Source organism: Daucus carota, chromosome 2 (assembly GCF_001625215.2).
Source record: "Daucus carota subsp. sativus chromosome 2, DH1 v3.0, whole genome shotgun sequence".
NCBI classification, from domain to species: domain Eukaryota; kingdom Viridiplantae; phylum Streptophyta; class Magnoliopsida; order Apiales; family Apiaceae; genus Daucus; species Daucus carota.
This window is the reverse complement of record NC_030382.2, coordinates 43,550,018-43,568,324: the sequence shown is the minus strand read 5'-3', so window position 1 is coordinate 43,568,324 and position 18,307 is coordinate 43,550,018. Positions and strand designations below refer to the sequence as shown.

The following is an 18,307-nucleotide window of genomic DNA, read 5'->3' as shown; positions in this document are numbered from 1 at the left end:
TTCTTTTCCAAACACTTTAATAACTTATAATGAGTAATATACTTCTTAATTCTACTCCACTTCTTTACTTTAATCAAGAAGTCACTTCTTTTAAACTAACCTAAACGACCCCATAATATTTGCTCCAAATCCAGCTCGAAAAGATTTCGATACTGAACTCGATATAATTTGTACTATGAGTACTCTGATTTCAGAAAATACTACCTGAAAACAACCTGAAATATGCATATTAATATAAAAAGACCTGAATACCTCCAGAACAATTTTCTTGAAGCAAAACATTCAACAACCTAAATTCAAAGAGTTCATCACCAAATGTACACAAACTTATTACATCTCCAGGACCTATCAATAACACGTTTAATACAAACATTTAATTATCTTGAAGAAAGACTAGAAGGGTGCATTCTTAATTAGCAGACTCTTGGGCAAGAGGAACTTCTCCGCTTTGGTGGGCCTCCTTCACTTGCTTATCATATTCGTCTTCCTCCTCCTCCTCTGTCGTTGCAACACCCACATCCTCATCTCCCCATCCAAATCCTGAAACTGCACGGCTAACAGGAGGAGGTTTCTTAGCTTCTTCAACAATTTTCATGATATCCTCCACACTCTGGAGAGAAAATGCAGGGTCTTCCTTTCTGTAGTACATGAGTTGAGCTCCTTCTCTTAGTTCCCTTGGCAAGTTTTTCAAAAACCACGGGTGGCTCTTGATTTCCTTGATGGTAATCCTCTGCAGCAATAAATCCAACTATTACACCCACAATTTTCTCTAGCATATCGCTGTGGAGATCAAACTAGTAACAACTAAAGATCAGGGGTATATCAATGGCAAAATACACTAACCGCAGAGGTGTACTTGAGCAGAAAACTCTGTTAGGTAAACAAAGATTTAAGGCTTTGCTTTTTTTCACTTTACAACTCGGGGTGGGGGGAAAGCAAAGGCAAAGAGAGGCCAAGCCTCCAAAGGAAACTCGTTTACCCAACTCTGCCTACATTTATGTATTCTAAAGGGCTTATACAGTACATGAGGGAAAAAAGAAAAAGAAGCTCCACGCCCTCCAGCCCATATTATTTATCTGTTGGGCAAGTAATATGCGGTAGAAATGCAAAATTTAACCCTATTCGAATTACAAGACAACATGTACTCTGCCTATATTAGCAAAACAGTGAACTATGTGAAGCTGTGTTGTTTATAGGAGATAAGGTGTATTAAAGTGTGCTGAAGATAGTGTACTTTTCTCATATCGTTATTTTCTGTACATTAGGCTTTGGGCAGATATTAAGTTGTGTCTGTGATTACTATCGACAATGCTCACCTAGTTGTAAAAGACTCCATGACCTTTTGTCAGTTTGTTTCATATCTGTGAAACTGCAGCGACTTTTTGTGTAGTATGCAGTGTCAGAAAGTTAATGAAGAATTGACGATGACTATCTAACTTAAATGTTATGACAAGCTAAATTACTTTTTCCATAAGAAAAACTAATAGCAATGAGAGACTTGTAAACAGATTCATGTCAAAAGGAAGTGCATAAAAAAATTGGAAAAGAGTGAAGTGATGTAACATCAATTTTAGAGTGAGGCATACTCAAATTGGTTTTTATAAACTTTTCACACTTACAACCCAAAGTGATGGATGGTACGTACCCTGGTTGCAGACGGAACAAATATGCGAGAAAGGAGATTCCTGCAGTCTTGAGATATGTGAACATATTCTGGAATCATGTATTTTACGGCCATAATCCGCTGGGGAGAGATAAAAGAGTTCAATATTAGACAGTAAAATACGGTACTATGATACTACAAGATCTTAGACCATTTACCTGAATAGTCTTCCTGAAATTTTTTGGATCCTCTTGGTCTTCGAAAGGATATGCTCCAACTAGCATTACATATAGCGTCACTCCACATGACCATACATCTGCCAACTGGAAATAGACAGACCCAAATTTAAACAATAATCTCCTAAAGTATGTGCAATCTTCTCCATGTTAGAAAGAGAGACAAAAATGGATTCAAAGATCGATGATGTCTTCATTATCCCAATTACTACATACGTGACATAATTTGTTTATTCACAAGCCAAATGATTATCTGAAACTAATATATAACATATATCTATCTATAGTACACTACCAGAGCTGGGCCATTACATCTTCAGTAGTCTGCCATTGGCCCAAGTCATAATAATAAAAATATGGACAGGTACGTCTTTTAGACCTTTGAAATAATTAATAATATATGAAGATCTAAAATTAAAATGTAATATATAGTTGTACATAATATAGACCACTTAGTCTGTCAGGCTGGCGTAGAATGATAAAGATATGTAATTTAGATACTATTCAATTGAGTTGAAAAAAGATGAAAGTTTAAAAATAAGATCATAAATAGTACATTAGAACATTTAGGTTAATATATATGTACTCTAATTTAAGAAATATATGTTTCAGGAAAAAAAAATCCTAAATAGTATATAGTAGCATAATGCATGTACTACTTATTGATAAGTTTTTTTTTATATAGAAGTTTCGTATTCGTAATCTAATTACCAGTACTTTTTAAAATTTTCAAATATCCAATATATATTAACATACAGGCATGTACTTTGCACAGGTTCTGCAATGCTTGCAGACATAAATTTCAGAGTGGAGAAGAGATCAATAAGGGTAAAGGTTATTTCAAATGTCAGTCTCGGCTGCAACACCACAGTGATACACAATTTGTCAATTTAACATATTGAGAGTTGACAGTCTGTCTTGAAAGGATCGGTAGAAAGTCTCAGAGTGAGGATTGGTCAGAAAGCAAAAAAATTTCATAATCAACAAAGCACATAAAGTGCTAGCAGATTACATTTACTTAGAAAAAGACACATTTTTCAATTTGATAAATGTATCTATTCTTGTGATGTTGGAAACTAAAACTGCTACACTGCAAAAACTATACTCTCCCTCCGTCCCACTTTTATTGTCCCCCTTACTATTAACACTCATTTTGAGGTGAATATAATATATAGCTCTGTAACTCTTTTTTTCAATTTATTTTTCTTACATAAAAATACAAACATTAAAATTTTATTCAGATAGAAAGAATTGAAAAAAAAAAAAATGGACCTATATTGTATATGCACCTTCAAATGTGTGCCAAAAGTAAAGGAGACAAAAAAAGTGGGACGGAGGAAGTAAAATATTACTAGTAACTGTTAATAGTAAATACCCTAAGCAAAATATTATATATTACACATATGCATGTATGAAATAAAAAAATTTAAAAATTAACGTTGCAGATAATGAAAGCTAAACTATAACTGTAGATTTAATGATTTATCCAAACAGACATAGATAGCTTGGTAAATGGTAATAAATCATTGCACACCCTTAATAATGGACACGTTAGGAAAAAGCATATATTCCAATGTGTTACATAAAGCCGAATATTATAGGGGAGTAGAACTGGAGATCTTTAATTTCACAATCCTTTTTTAAGATTGTAAATCCAGTTTTTCTATAAAAAAAGAATCATTACTTCTATTTTTATTTGTGTTACGACATAAATACCCATCGTTACTTCTTAGTCTGCAAGCAAAAACTTAAGGTATACCTTGCCATCATATTCTTTACGAGAGAGAACCTCTGGAGCAATGTATGCCGGAGTGCCTACAGTTGATTTAGGCCTAGAATGGAGCAAAGACGACTGCACAAAGGTATGGTATTAATCAAAATAGGGTTTATAAGATATAAGAGAGCGAGTCACCCAATAGGTTTACCAAAAAAGAAATACCTTTGAGTAGCCAAAATCACATATTTTCAAGCGTGGTGCAGGATTCCCATCCAATAGAGTATTCTCCAGCTTCAAGTCTCTATGGCAGATTTGCTACCACCAAGGACAGATTATATACATGATGTTTTTCAAAATGGTAAGCAAACCTATTCTGAAACATGTTTCCACTATGATAAAAATATCACTAACAAATTATTTATTACCCCAATAAGTTTACAGTCTGGTCACCCAAAGGGACGTATTAATTGAAAAGATTATATCAACTAGTAGATCAGGCCTATTCATAATGGGAACCACATGTACCGGATCCAGAAATATCGAAAGGGAGTGCCAACTTAATTCCCCGGGTATAGTATAAAAAAAATAAACAATACTTGAAATTTTAAAATCTAGTTTTATAAAACGCCTAGAAATATGGATAGTACAACTTAGGTCTGCATATATCAATATCAAAAAAGATTATCAAGATTTATAATAATTTAAAAAGGAGACATATGATTAAAAACATATGTTTCGTAATAAGTACTGTAATGGTGCAGTGCTTATGTTTGCCCAACCTAAAAAACTTATTGGCATTGGAGTAGAGGAGTTATAACAAGTAAACAAGAGCCAACTAGTGGGCATTAATCTTTTACCATCTAATACACATAATCCACTATTTCCATAAAAGGTGTCATAAGTATATGATCCAAAGATAGGCTAAGCTCACCCAGCCCCCTTCTCTGTATCCGCCTCTGCATGTACCTATGAAAGTAATCTATGGCCTAAACTAAGTTATCACATAATGATTAGCAACCACCACAAACGCCGCATGAAACACAATGTCAATATTCATGAAAAAACAAGTGCATTATATAAATAAGAGCACGTGCACATTAAAGATTCTCCTTACCATAGAATGACAATAGTTCACTCCTGATATCAGCTGCTGGAAGAAGTATCGAGCCTAAAAGTTTGATGATGAAAAGCAACTCCATATCAAAATTTGAAAAATACATAATATTTCCACACATACTCCAGCTTCTCAGAAATTACTTTCTATGATGTAAACATTATTTATTAATACCTCGTCCTCACTGAATCTTCCAGCATTGCAGATGCGCTCAAATAGCTCCCCTCCGGCTGCATATTCCATCACTATAGCAAGGTGGGTTGGAGTGAGTACCACCTGAAAACTTAAACTCACACTTAATACGACTTTCAACCAGTACTACATTAATGGTCCACAGGAGATATTGACAGCAACATTAGCAGAAAATCAGCGGAAAAAGATACTTGCCTCCTTGAATCTTATTATATTTGGGTGCCTTAGTGACCTGTGATTAATGATCTCCCGCGCAACATTCTCATCAATCTAAAATTTAAGAACATATATTAAGGTTAATCCGTGACATGGAAGTCTAAATTCGAGCAATAATGACGACAAAATTACATGTAAACAGAGAAACTTTATGAACATGCACTCAACACATAAGCATACACAAAAAAACTAAATCCTACAACATAGAAAAGGTCATGTTCACAAACTATATTATCATACAAATTCTACAAACCAACCAGAAATCATCTAAGCCCCAGTCACAAATACACTACAAATCACCCATCTGTAGTATGCACAAAAAATACTCGTAAACAAGCACCTATATTTATATCACAGAAAGCAAAGCTAACCAATCAAGTGGGTAGGTAAGTAAAAACGTGAACATTGCAAATCTTGTGCCTTTATAAATATAATCACATGTAAACATCACAACATAGTACAACAATGGTCCAAACAAAGTGAATTATATATTAAAGTGGTTCAGCTATAAACAATTTGCCATCCTTGTCTCAAACACAAACACAAACACAAAATCAATATATTATATATAAACAAAATTGATTAAAAACATTAAAAGATGAATAATTTATGTATGCAGTACCTTGTGTCCTCTCTCAATGTATTTCATAGCAACAAGCTCCTTAGTGTCTTTGTTCCTCATGAGCCGAGCCACACCAAAATTCCCAGCCCCAATATCCTTGACAAGCTCGTATTTTTCCATCTTCAAAAACACACCTTGATCTTTAATTTTCTTGAAATCACGGCCGTTTCAGACAAATCACCAAAAGGGTGTGACCAAAACAACCTCAAATCTCTGAACCAGACAAGAATTATAAGCCCCAGATGGGAACACAGAATCCCTAACGGAATTAATGATTGTGAAAGATTGTGTTTTGAAAAGGAAGCAAGGAATATTATGTTCGCTACTTTTTCATATTTTATTGTTACTATATTATTTTTCACGCGTTTGTAATACTGATATTCATATTATATTCACTGGGCCTGTATTCGATCGGATATTAATCGATTGTTTTAAGTTCATGAATTTTAATAGATTGTATGTAATTTTGATTTTGTGTAGATTTTTGATAAAATTTCGCAGGGTTGGTAGGATTTACGGGGTGTATTCGATTGGGATTTTAATGGATTGTTTTTGGTCTATAGATTTTAATGGATTATATGTGATTTTGATTTTGTGCGGATTCTTGATAAAATCTCGCAGAGTTTATAGGATTTAAGCACGGTACTTCAAAATCCCATTGATTTTGGTGGGATTTCAAAATACTTAAAATACACTGAAAAATGCCACAAAATTTATCATTTTATGAAATCCAAAAAAATCCATCTGCATTTGAATACCATCAGATTTTAATGGATTTTAAACAATCTCAATTGAATACCACCGGATTTTAAAGAATAAATTAAAATCACAATTGAATACCACCAGATTTTGTAGTATAATTTAAAATCTCAATTGAATACCTTAAGATTTTAATGGATTTCAAACAATCTCAATCGAATACCCTCGGATTTCATGAATGCAAAAAAATGCTTTTAAATCCCAATCTAATACACCCCTCTTAAATACAGTGTTTCAAAATCTCATGGATTTTGGCGAGATTTTAAAAAAACTTAAAATACAGTGAAGAATCCCACAAAATCCATCATTTTATGAAATCCAAAAAAATTCATCAACATTTGAATAACATCATATTTTAATGGATTTTAAACAATCTCAATTGAATATCATCGGATTTTAAAACATAATTTTAAATCCTAATTGAATACCGCCGAATTTTGTAGCATAATTTAAAATCTCAATTGAATATCTCAAAATTTTAATGGATTTTAAACAATACAAATCGAATGCTCTCGGATTTCATGAATAAAACAAATACTTTAAAATCTCAATTCAATGCACCCCTCCTGGTATAATGTGACCTTTACCCAAAATAAACATCATAGTATATAAAGGTTTAATAAAATACTTACTATATCATATGTATTTTTATATAACATGGTACGTTTGCAGTGATATAAAATGATCCGATCGGGAAGAAACCGACACCTTTCTTATGAAGTACTGGACCGTTTTATTTCCCCCCCAAGACTCTCACTTGCAAGTGGTGATGTAAATCAATCTCGGGTATTTGAGATTCGAATCTAAATTGAATATGAGCCCGTGTCGTATTTTTAATTTTCAATATACAATAATAACTAATGCGGTCACGTTGAATAAATCATATATTTTAAATATTTTAAATTTGAAGAAGATATTAAAAATTTATAAAAGAATGACTATTTGTTTACAAATATAATAGGTTAAAATATAATTTATAGACGAGTTTGAATTAAATACAAATCATGGCGAAAAATACAAAACTTAATATGAGTGGATGTAGAAGTACTCATATTCGGAGTCATAATTTTTTAAAAAAAAAAAATCTTGGGGGGCACGCGACTCCGGAGGGCACAACGTGTCTTCGCCACTGCTAATTAGTGATACAAGGCATCATCAAGATACTGCTAGATCGATTTTTTCATCAAATATCCTAAATTATTATTTAGAACATGATATAAAAGATATACTGAACTTGCTCTTATCTTACCGGGTGTAAATAGACGTGTGGACACTTAGGGGTAAATCTAGCCATAGACATGTGTTTTCTTAAATTTTTGATATTTATTTTTATCATTTTGAAATTTATAAAATTGTGGAAGTGTCCCAGGAAAAATAAAAAAGATACAAGTATTTTTCAAAATTTTACTTGGTGCCATCTAAGAAAATAATTTTGGATCTGCCATACAGACAGACGTGCCTGGAACTGAATTGTAATCGCTCGACTGGTTATTGTCTCAACTATAATTTTAATTATTTTTTAAAATTGAACTTAAAATTATATTTTGAGCTGAAAATCCAATTTGAGATATCGACTCGAGTTCAAAACTCAATTTGAAATTGCGATTTGAGATAAAAATCCAACTTAAAATAGTATTTTCATCTTTATCCTTTTAAAAAATAAGAGAAAAATGCGCGATGTTATATTGTAATTTTTAGATATAAATAATACAAAATTAAAATCGCGTATTAAGATGATCCTAAAAATATTTTGAATGTGATTTTTTCGGGGATAATTATCAAAATTGTTGCGTAATGAGCCTGACACTTCAATAACAAGCACGACCGATTGCTTAACTGTACTGGTAATCTTATACTGTTTTTTATTTATTGTGCATTGACGGTGAATTAAAAAAATCAACTCCTCTCTCAAAGTCTTCTTCCTGAAATAAAACATTTTTTAATTAACATAGTAACCCAAATCGAAGAAACAAAGACCCCCAAATCAAATTTCTCTCTTCCCACCGTTAGATCTATTTCACCGCCGGCGATTCCGATGCGGACCTTTTTCCGACTACTCTCTCTCCTTTTCCTCGCCGCACACCTCGTCGTTTCGCCGGTCTCCGCTTCCGAGTCGGATCATAAGGTCCGTTTCTCGCAAACCCTAATTTCACATTAGATCTTGCTCTCATGCAATTCAGATCCCGCGTGTTGTGTATCTTTATTCGTATCAGCTGTTATGTCATTGCTTTTTGTTCTTGTTTGCGTAGAGTTTAGATCCCACTTATTTTTTTAATTGTTGCTGTGTGTATTGTAATGTGTTATTGTTATTGCTGTTGTCACATCAGCTGTTATATTGCATTCACTTTCTAGGGTTTCACATTTTTCCAAACTTTAATCGTTTGATTCGGTTGTCAAATTAACAGGATACCACTTGTTGCATTATTCAATAATATAATTACGACCCTTAAACTCATTTTGTGTAGCTATGGTTTGCTGTCTGCTAATGCAACTATGAAACTTGTAGAACTGATTTAATCCAAGGCCTTTAATCAAGAAAGACCAGTTCTCTAACTAGGTCTGAACAGGTTGCAAATTTGCCCCATTGGTTCATAATTTATTCCTTAAATTACTCATTTCAAGTAATATTGTCAGAGAAGAGGACTGATGTCTATAATGGTGTCCCAAACTACCTCTTTTTTTTTTTTGTTGAAAGCGTCAGTCTTTATGTTGGAAATTACTAATATGTGTTTTTTAGAACGCTGTGACTATATATTATTAATTATTCTCTCACTCATGCGTACAACACTGCAAGTATGACACCCGCACCACCAAGGTTTGAAACTTTATCATTCGAGTTGATTCACAGAGTCCCGTCTGACTATATCATGTTATAACAAACTTCTAACAAAAAAGTTAGCCGTGCTTTTGTACTTCATAATTCGACCTGATGGATACCTGAATCGTTTCATTCCGATTGTATTTACCGAACTTAAAATTTTGGGTTTGGATTTAATTTTTAAACATGAATTGAGTTGGATGTGGATTTCATGTGTAAACCGATACAAAATGTGAAATGCAATTTAAACTTGTAACTGATTAAAATCCAATGTGTTTGTGAGTGTGTGTGTATATTTATTTATAAGTATAATATAATATTATAAACCATAAGTCATTACATATAATATTTTAAATACAGACTAATATGTAACCTTACTATATTATTTTATGAGTACCCGATAGGCTATACTCATCTAGTTTTAAATCCTAACTCAGGTAATATATCATATAGAGCTAAATATTAAATTTAATAATTGATAAATCTATTTATTGTTTATATGCAACTGATGTTTTAGCTTGCACTGGTAATATTGAACTTGATTACATTTTTCTAATTTTTTTGGATACTTAAAAAAACCTTATCTGCCTTGAAACCCGATGGATTTGGAGATCATATTGAATTTTGTATTTGAATGTGGTTTTAGATTCTATTTTATTTTATTTTAAAAGCCACAAGTATTTGGAATTGGATCTGAATTTCATGAAACCCTTACCGACCCGTAGCAATCCCTATCAAGTAAATGTATACTTATCGCATAATGTACATTTGTGTCTTTTTTCATGACTTAATTAATATAAACGTTAAAATTTCCTATCCTAGTAGCTGAACTTTGGTTCTGCACAATACTTAGTTGACAGTATATATTTAAATGGGAACAGCCTGCAATTTGAATCTCTATCCATCAAATGATGAGATGGAATTCTAATTTTTAATTTGATGATACATTTAGGTCTCGCTATCTATATGTAGAAGTCAAATACTAATGGAGTGCTTCATTAGTTATAATTTGTTTTATTGACATATGTAAGGCTTCCCTTGATGCTACAAAAAATCTGTGCTTTACACTATCCAGCAAATTATTTTCTATTTCCCTGGGTGTTCCGAACTTTTTCTAGACTTCTATCAACAGTAGTTCTGACATACGTATACCCTTTGTTGATGCCACATTCATATTCTTTGCAGTATCAAGCAGATGACTCTGTAACACTATGGGTGAACAAGGTTGGACCCTACAATAATCCCCAAGAGACATACAATTATTACAGTCTGCCATTTTGTCATCCATCTGGCCATGCTGGTCACAAGTGGGGTGGTCTGGGCGAAGTTTTGGGCGGAAACGAACTTATTGATAGTCAGATCAGCATAAAGTTTCAAAGTAGAGTTATAATAAACACCTTTGAGTGACAGGGATTTTATTTATTTTTTGTTGTGAGGTTATTTTAATGTCTCTAATTTTGTCTATTACAGAGAATGTGGAGAAGAGTACCATCTGTGAACTTGAGCTTGATGATGCTAAGGTCAAAAAGTTTAAGGATGCTATTGAAAATAGCTATTGGTTTGAATTTTTCATAGGTGTGTAAGTTTTCTATCCTCTTCAGCTGTGGAATAGTGTACAACTCGTTTTAATACAAGAGCTATCTGTACACTAGAGATAATGTAGGAACACATACATGAAAGTTCTTGTTCTGCACATTACTAAGTTGGGCTGAAATAGTAAAACAAATCATTTAAGTCTCTTTAAATTGATATTAATGGTTGCATTACAGTTGGATCATGGATGACAGTCTAAAGGGCACAACTGTCCTATAAGTTCTATATAATATCAGACCATCTAAATAGCTACTTCTGTAAAACCAAATGAAAATAATTACAAGTATAGTCAACTTATATATATTGGCTGGTCTAAGGATGCTTCTACTCACTATGACAAAATTTCCTTTCATATGCGGGTGCATACTTTGCTGTAATTGTTGGCGGAATTGGGCCATGTATGATAGCTTCCAGTTCTATTCTTTATGCAAGTTGAAGCTGATCTATGTTTTGAGAAACACCCATAAGTTTGAGATTGGAGTGAAACAAATTTTGTGGATGGCGATGTGTTATGAAGTGGTGGTAACTTCTGAAGGAGCATTTCACTTTAGACATTTTAGCATGCAGGGCCGGTGTTTTTAGATCGCGACTAATTTTGCTTCTAAGTAGGTGAAGGTTCTGCGAGTTGCGTATTTGCAATTTAGTGGGATCATCAAATTGGCATTATATCGTGCTTTACGCGCGCATACATGCAAAGCACAAAATTCACATTAAAATAGCGTTGCACTATGTATAGAAAGACTGAAATACCCTGAACTAAAAGAACCCTGCTTATATTTTTGAACACTAATGTTGAAACCAGCTATATGTACTACTTTTAATGTGTGTTAGGTTCTTTCCTATTGGACTCACTAAATATATCGATCGATAGTTTGATACTTTTGTGTAAGATTTCTAATATGGTTGCTTATATTTTTATGTTCAAAACTAATGTAGGTACCTATTGTTGAATTTCAGAACACACATTTTCAAAATTATATATGTTCAATATATATATATATATATGATTTATTTTTTGGCGAAAAATCATGTGTTGTGCTTTAAAATTGGATATTGCACTTTATTTTTGCGTATTTCACAACACTGTGTAGTCCTGTAATCTTTTCTGTACATAGAGTGTTTCATTTAGACATTTTAACATGTATTTATTTTTGCTATATTTTTGCTATTAGTCTATTACTGCTTTGTATTAATCAGCAATGTGATGATTTCTGATTATGTATAGCCATACTGCTCTGATTAATTTATATATATATTTTTTACATAACCTTGTAACTTCACTTTACTCTCTAATATCAATTCTTTGTTTATTGACATGGGGTGAATACAAGCTCAGATGATCTGCCGTTATGGGGTATGCCTTCTTGCAACTCTTTGTAATATACCTCTTAATGTTCTGTTCTGGGATTTTGTGATTTAACTTGTGTTTATTGTAAAAACTCAGGCTTTGTTGGTGAGCTACACCCTGATAGGAACAACGATAACAAGCATGTTGTCTACACACATAAGAATATCATTGTTCAGTACAATAAAGATCAGGTCTGTAGCCTCCAACACCAGATCCCTTCTACTCATTTTATCTGTTTCTTCTTTTAACAATGATTTTTTTGCAGATTATTCATGTTAATCTCACCCAGGAGAACCCAAAGCCATTGGAAGCTGGGAAGAAATTGGACATGACATATTCAGTAAATTGGGAACCAACTAACATCACATTTGCTCATCGTTTCGATGTATACCTGGACTACCCTTTTTTTGAGCATCAGGTTAATGTCAAGACTTATAATCATCCCTTTAAAGCTTTTCCTGATATGTTAAATTGGACATGATCTTCTTCTTTGTTATACAGATTGCAATTATTAATTTACTTTCTGCAGATCCATTGGTTCTCTATTTTCAATTCATTTATGATGGTTATCTTTCTCACGGGTCTGGTTTCAATGATATTGATGCGAACTCTTAGAAATGACTATGCTAAATATGCTCGTGAAGATGATGATTTAGAAACTTTGGTAAGTTGATGTTATTAGATTGCTTTTCCTGTTTCTATTTTGCCATTTATATTATTGACACTATGTAAACAGGAAAGAGATGTTAGTGAAGAGTCTGGTTGGAAACTTGTTCATGGAGATGTTTTTAGGCCTCCACGCAATTTGGTGTTACTCTCTGCTGTTGTTGGTACAGGGGCTCAGCTGGCTATGCTGGTTCTGCTTGTTATCTTGGTCGCCATAGTTGGTACATTATATATCGGGTATGGGCTATTACTTTCAAAAAAATTGTAGATTTATACACTCATTGTTATACCGCAAATAAATTCTATTGTAACAGTTGTCCATTGTCTTGCTAGTGTATAAGAATGCCTTTCTGAAATGTATTGGCGTTGCTAAACTGTATTAACCAAATATTCTATTTGGAAAAACAAATGCATGTATTACAATATCATCAACTATTAAAATTTATAAATGTAAGCATATAGTTTATTTATAATTATGTAGACTACATAACTGGCATGATGTAGAATGAAGGAATAGAAATAGTACCTACATATGATTGAAGTATCTTCTTTCGACGCATTTTTCTTAATTATGTTTATTGTTACCATGTCAGAGGTAGACACATAAAAGGCCACTTAAGTTCTAAACTCACTTCCCCCAAATAATTAATAACTGTGAAATTATTTTAGTGGAAGTGAAGTATCACACATTTAAGCTATTTGTGTACACTTGTACTGATATAAGTGCAAATGTATGATGTAGGCCTTAGTTTTGATTCTAATTGTTGTATTATTCCAGCTTAAGAAAATATACTAAAATTAGATAGTCAAACATTAGGGAGTACAATAATAAGCATGAAAAAAGCTCTCCCAGAAAAGAAAAATAATAGCTGAATATAGAGGAAACTTTACTATGTGACACAGAATTAAATGCAACCAAGACAAAGGAAAAAATATATAAATGTTTGCAAATTCTTGTTTATTATGTTTGTTATTAAAAATTCAATCATGGTTCTGGTTCTAGCCATAATACGTCCTCATATATGTTGTCCTCATTATTGCATCTCACTCTAGTTGTTACTGTGGAGGACAAACAATTTTTCACTGATATTTAACATTCTTAATGTTCTAATCTATTTTCCTTGTGTTGGTTTCTTAACATGTATGCCATCTTTTTGCATGACCCAGGAGAGGAGCAATTGTTACAACCTTTATACTGTGTTATGCTTTCACCTCAATTATTTCTGGTTACGTAAGTGGTGGGATGTATTCACGAATGGGGGGTATGAATTCAATTGCTTTATCTTTAAACCTTACATGGGGCTTATATGCCAATCACACTAACTCTTATTAAGTTCTTATGCTTGTTTACAGGAAAAAACTGGATAAAGTCGATGATCCTGACGGCGTCCCTGTTTCCATTTTTGTGCTTCGGCATTGGTTTTGCTCTGAACACAGTTGCTATATTCTATGGCTCTCTGGCAGCTATTCCCTTTGGCACAATGGTGGTTGTTTTTGTGATCTGGGGTTTTATCTCTTTTCCCCTGGCTCTTCTTGGTACTGTTTTTGGAAGGAATTGGAGTGGTGCTCCAAACAATCCATGTCGGGTAAAGACAATTCCTCGCCCAATTCCTGAGAAGAAGTGGTATCTCACACCATCTGTGGTGGCAGTTATGGGAGGACTCCTACCCTTTGGCAGCATTTTTATTGAGATGTATTTCGTCTTCACTTCGTTCTGGAACTACAAGGTAATAATAACAATTTCTATGTAGTTTGGTGGTATTACATATATAGATAGATAGATATGTTGGTCATTCAGTGGGCAACCTATTAAATGAGTAACCTAGCAACTTCAATCCAGTCGTTACTCATATAGTATGAAAAACCTGAACACGCTTTTTTGTGAGTGCAAAGTTTAAAACCAACCTAACAAAAGTCAATTATGTCTCAATTTAAATACCTAGCACAAAAATACAATGTTCCGTTATTAGAATCAGTTCTGTAAGAAATATTAAATCTAGAGGGTTCTATTAAAAAAAATATGGTATGCAAAAGCATGTATTCATATTAAAATTTATAAAGAAATATATTACTTTTTAAAAATATAATGTCCTGTAAATGATGTTTTACAACATATACAGTGTACTGTAAAATATATCAATATGTAAAAAGTTAAAATATAGTACTTTGCGAGAAAACATATTTTTAAATAGATAATTTAATACAGAGATTTGTAAAAATAGTTAATGTAAAATAATATGTTCTATATAAATTTCACAAATAGTATGCTCCTTGGTTTTTCTATAAAAATAATATTGTTTTGTAAAAATATCTATAGTTTTTTTGTGTGTACTGTAATATATTGATAAGAGAAGTTCTGTTTAAAATGAATATGTTATGTAAATTGTATATGAAAATTGAAAAGTATATATCCTGTAATTATTTAATTTTATAAAATTAGTTTGTATTATTATTGTGCTCTGTAGGAATTGTAATGTTGAGTTCTGTACTATATGCTGTAAAAGAAACGAAGCAGTTGTACTAATGAATAAAACTGTAAGATAACCGACTGATGTAAAAGTAAGGCGGATGGTTAAGCAGTTGCAAAATAATATTCGATGGCTGTTACTACAAGTTACCAAGTTAATGAGATAAAATAGTTACTCGTTGAGCCTTGCACTATGTGCTCTCTCTCTCTCTCTCTCTCTCTCTCTCTCCCTCTCTCCCTCTCTCTCGCTCTCCCCCTCTCGCCCTCTCGCCCTCTCCCCCTCCCTCCCTCTCTCCCTCCCTCACTCAAAAGATAACCGACTGATGTAAAAGCAAGGCGGATAGTTAAGCAGTTGCAAAATAATATTCGATGGCTGTTACTACAAGTTACTGAGATAAAATAGTTACTCGTTGAGCCTTGCACTATGTGCCGTCTCTCTCTCTCCCTCCCTCCCTAGTCCCTCCCTCCCTCTCTCTCTCTCTCTCTCCCCCTCTCCCCCTCTCTCCCTCCCTCACTCAAAAATTTTAATCGTATGAAAGGCCAAGAGATAATAATAAGCGGAATCAGCTTTTTGAAGTTTGAAAATTTTGAAAACTTGAGAATATATAGCTATTACAATAATTGGCATCATCTCCCTGGTTGTATTTTTGCTATGCTTACCTTTAATTGATCAATTTTTTCCCTTGTATATGCAGGTGTATTATGTCTATGGTTTTATGTTGCTGGTCTTTCTGATCCTCCTTATTGTGACTGTATGTGTGACTATTGTGGGAACATATTTCTTGCTGAATGCTGAGAATTACCATTGGCAGTGGACTTCGTTCTTCTCAGCTGCTTCCACAGCTGTCTATGTGTACTTGTATTCAGTGTATTATTTCTCAGTGAAGACTAAGATGTCGGGATTTTTCCAAACCAGCTTTTACTTTGGATATACTTTGATGTTCTGCCTTGGTTTAGGAATTCTATGCGGTGAGTATAATACTTTCATATCTTATTATGTATCTGGAATAAGGATAATAGTTGCTGATGTTTCAACTGCATGCAAATTAATTTTAAGATTGGTAGCTCTTGGAGTAGACTTAAATGATAGTGAGGGAGACAACTTGTGAGAAAAAACAAATGTGAATAATCTAATACTTGATGGCCTGCTAGCTTTAGTATTGTGAGAAAGCTGAAGCACTTTGACATCATGGATATATGCTGTTGTTTGGAATTCCTATTTTTTTCCGAAACTAATTACGATATAAGTATTCGCTCAGTATCATCATTTTCTATCTAAAATTGACTTTGGCATTATATGTCTGCATCAATTATTCAGGAGCTGTCGGTTACTTGGGCTCCAATCTTTTTGTAAGGAGGATTTACCGAAATATCAAATGCGACTAATTATTTGCAAGAAGAGATTCCAAGGTTGCTTCCTGATGCCTTATTAGACAATTTGAATGATTGGAAGCATTTACTTCTTTTCGGAACTTAACATTCTTCCAAAGTATAATCCACAACCATCAAGGATGCATGCAAGTGTTCTGATCTGGAAGGGCCCATTTATGAATACTTTTTTTTCCCTGGGCTGTAGACGAAAGCTTTATTACTTCAATCAGAAATCCGGAGATTGTTTGTAAGCTTAAAGATTAGTGTGGTGTTGTTAGACTCATCTGTAATGTAATTAGTGCCCTTTACTGCATCCCTTCCTTTTAATGCCTACCGTTGAGTGTTGACTGCTACTGCAGTAACATTCAGAGCAGTAGTTTGAGGAAATGAATTTTGTGGCCATATCTAGTATAATACATATTTCAGTATATTATCATATTCAGTTTTTCCGAATATTACTTGACCAGCATGTCATCAATTATAGGACAACTAGTTGAATCAATTATTTTCTCCAAACCTTAGACAAATATTATGAAACGTAGGAATAATATTATGATAGATTGCTGTGACGAGTTGGTGAATGACCCAGGAATATAGGGGGAGAATGGATGGATGTCAGCAGCTGCTAATGATCTTTTTAGGCTTGTCTCCGCTGTTGCACTCCTTGGAGACATGATATCTGGGGAGAACTGTCCTCCAAATCTAGTGACTACTACCACCATAAACAGGATGCATCATTTTAGAATGGTACTGATCATCGAGAAAAGGCTTTGTATGTCACAATTTTGATAATTAATGTCCAGATATAGATGTGAAAATGGTCCTAATTTTTCTTTTAGTAACCAATGACATTATCATTAGCATCATTTTCATTGGTATAACAAGAACATATGCATCCACATTTTTCTATGAAACATAGTTATTAATTATATCTTAAGTGCAAAATAATATCAGTTTTAAGTATAATATAATGTATATTTTTATTCAAAAATATGTTATATTAAAATTTTAATAATAATCATAATAAATATTAACATCTATAATATGTAAATTTTATTGAAATCGTTGAGAGAATTATTGTTATGGACAAATACAGTGACAATATTGTACATTATTATCCACCTTGCATTGTCCTCTGATGGCACCACAAATGTCTATACACGTTTGATTACATCTCAATTCTGACTCACTTCCCGGCGTACATTCAATTTGAGTATCTGGACAACACTCCATCTTCACATCTCTGGTCGCCATGTCACCTTATTAAAATATCACCAAATATTTGAATATTAATAACAAATATTAGTATGTCTTAACACAACTTGCAATATACCTGCATGTACTCAAATTAGTTATTTAAATAACAAAATTTGACAAATAATGTTTATAATAAGATGGTGTTTAGTATATAAACCTGAAATGAATAAAAGCAGAAGCAGAGCGATGAATGATAATGATGTAACTTGTAATCGAGCCATTTCACTTGTGATAATAAGAAATAATGGCTATTTGACTATATATAGGGGTTGAATAGATATTTTTAATAATAGTTACAGATTTAGTAACAGTATAACTGTTATAATAA

The 18,307-nt window shown here is 33.1% G+C and overlaps 2 protein-coding genes across 2 annotated transcripts; one reads left to right on the top strand and one right to left on the bottom strand.

The window, feature by feature from the left end:
* Window positions 1–205: 205 nt before the first annotated feature.
* On the bottom strand, window positions 206–6,061 carry LOC108210015 (serine/threonine-protein kinase SRK2A). Its single transcript, XM_017381247.2, has 9 exons — window positions 5,701–6,061; window positions 5,058–5,132; window positions 4,845–4,946; window positions 4,671–4,724; window positions 3,779–3,871; window positions 3,599–3,691; window positions 1,822–1,926; window positions 1,646–1,744; window positions 206–730 (listed from the first exon to the last, which is right to left on the bottom strand). Exons 1-9 carry the CDS (start codon window positions 5,818–5,820, stop codon window positions 410–412), a joined length of 1,062 nt encoding a protein of 353 aa, XP_017236736.1. The 5' UTR covers window positions 5,821–6,061; the 3' UTR covers window positions 206–409.
* Window positions 6,062–8,327: 2,266 nt separating this feature from the next.
* On the top strand, window positions 8,328–17,175 carry LOC108209514 (transmembrane 9 superfamily member 1). The gene is made up of 12 exons (XM_017380456.2): window positions 8,328–8,584; window positions 10,463–10,655; window positions 10,748–10,852; window positions 12,207–12,224; window positions 12,315–12,409; window positions 12,484–12,636; window positions 12,748–12,882; window positions 12,955–13,121; window positions 14,052–14,146; window positions 14,238–14,611; window positions 16,047–16,320; window positions 16,670–17,175. Exons 1-12 carry the CDS (start codon window positions 8,495–8,497, stop codon window positions 16,735–16,737), a joined length of 1,767 nt encoding a protein of 588 aa, XP_017235945.1. The 5' UTR covers window positions 8,328–8,494; the 3' UTR covers window positions 16,738–17,175.
* The last annotated feature ends 1,132 nt before the right edge of the window (window positions 17,176–18,307 follow it).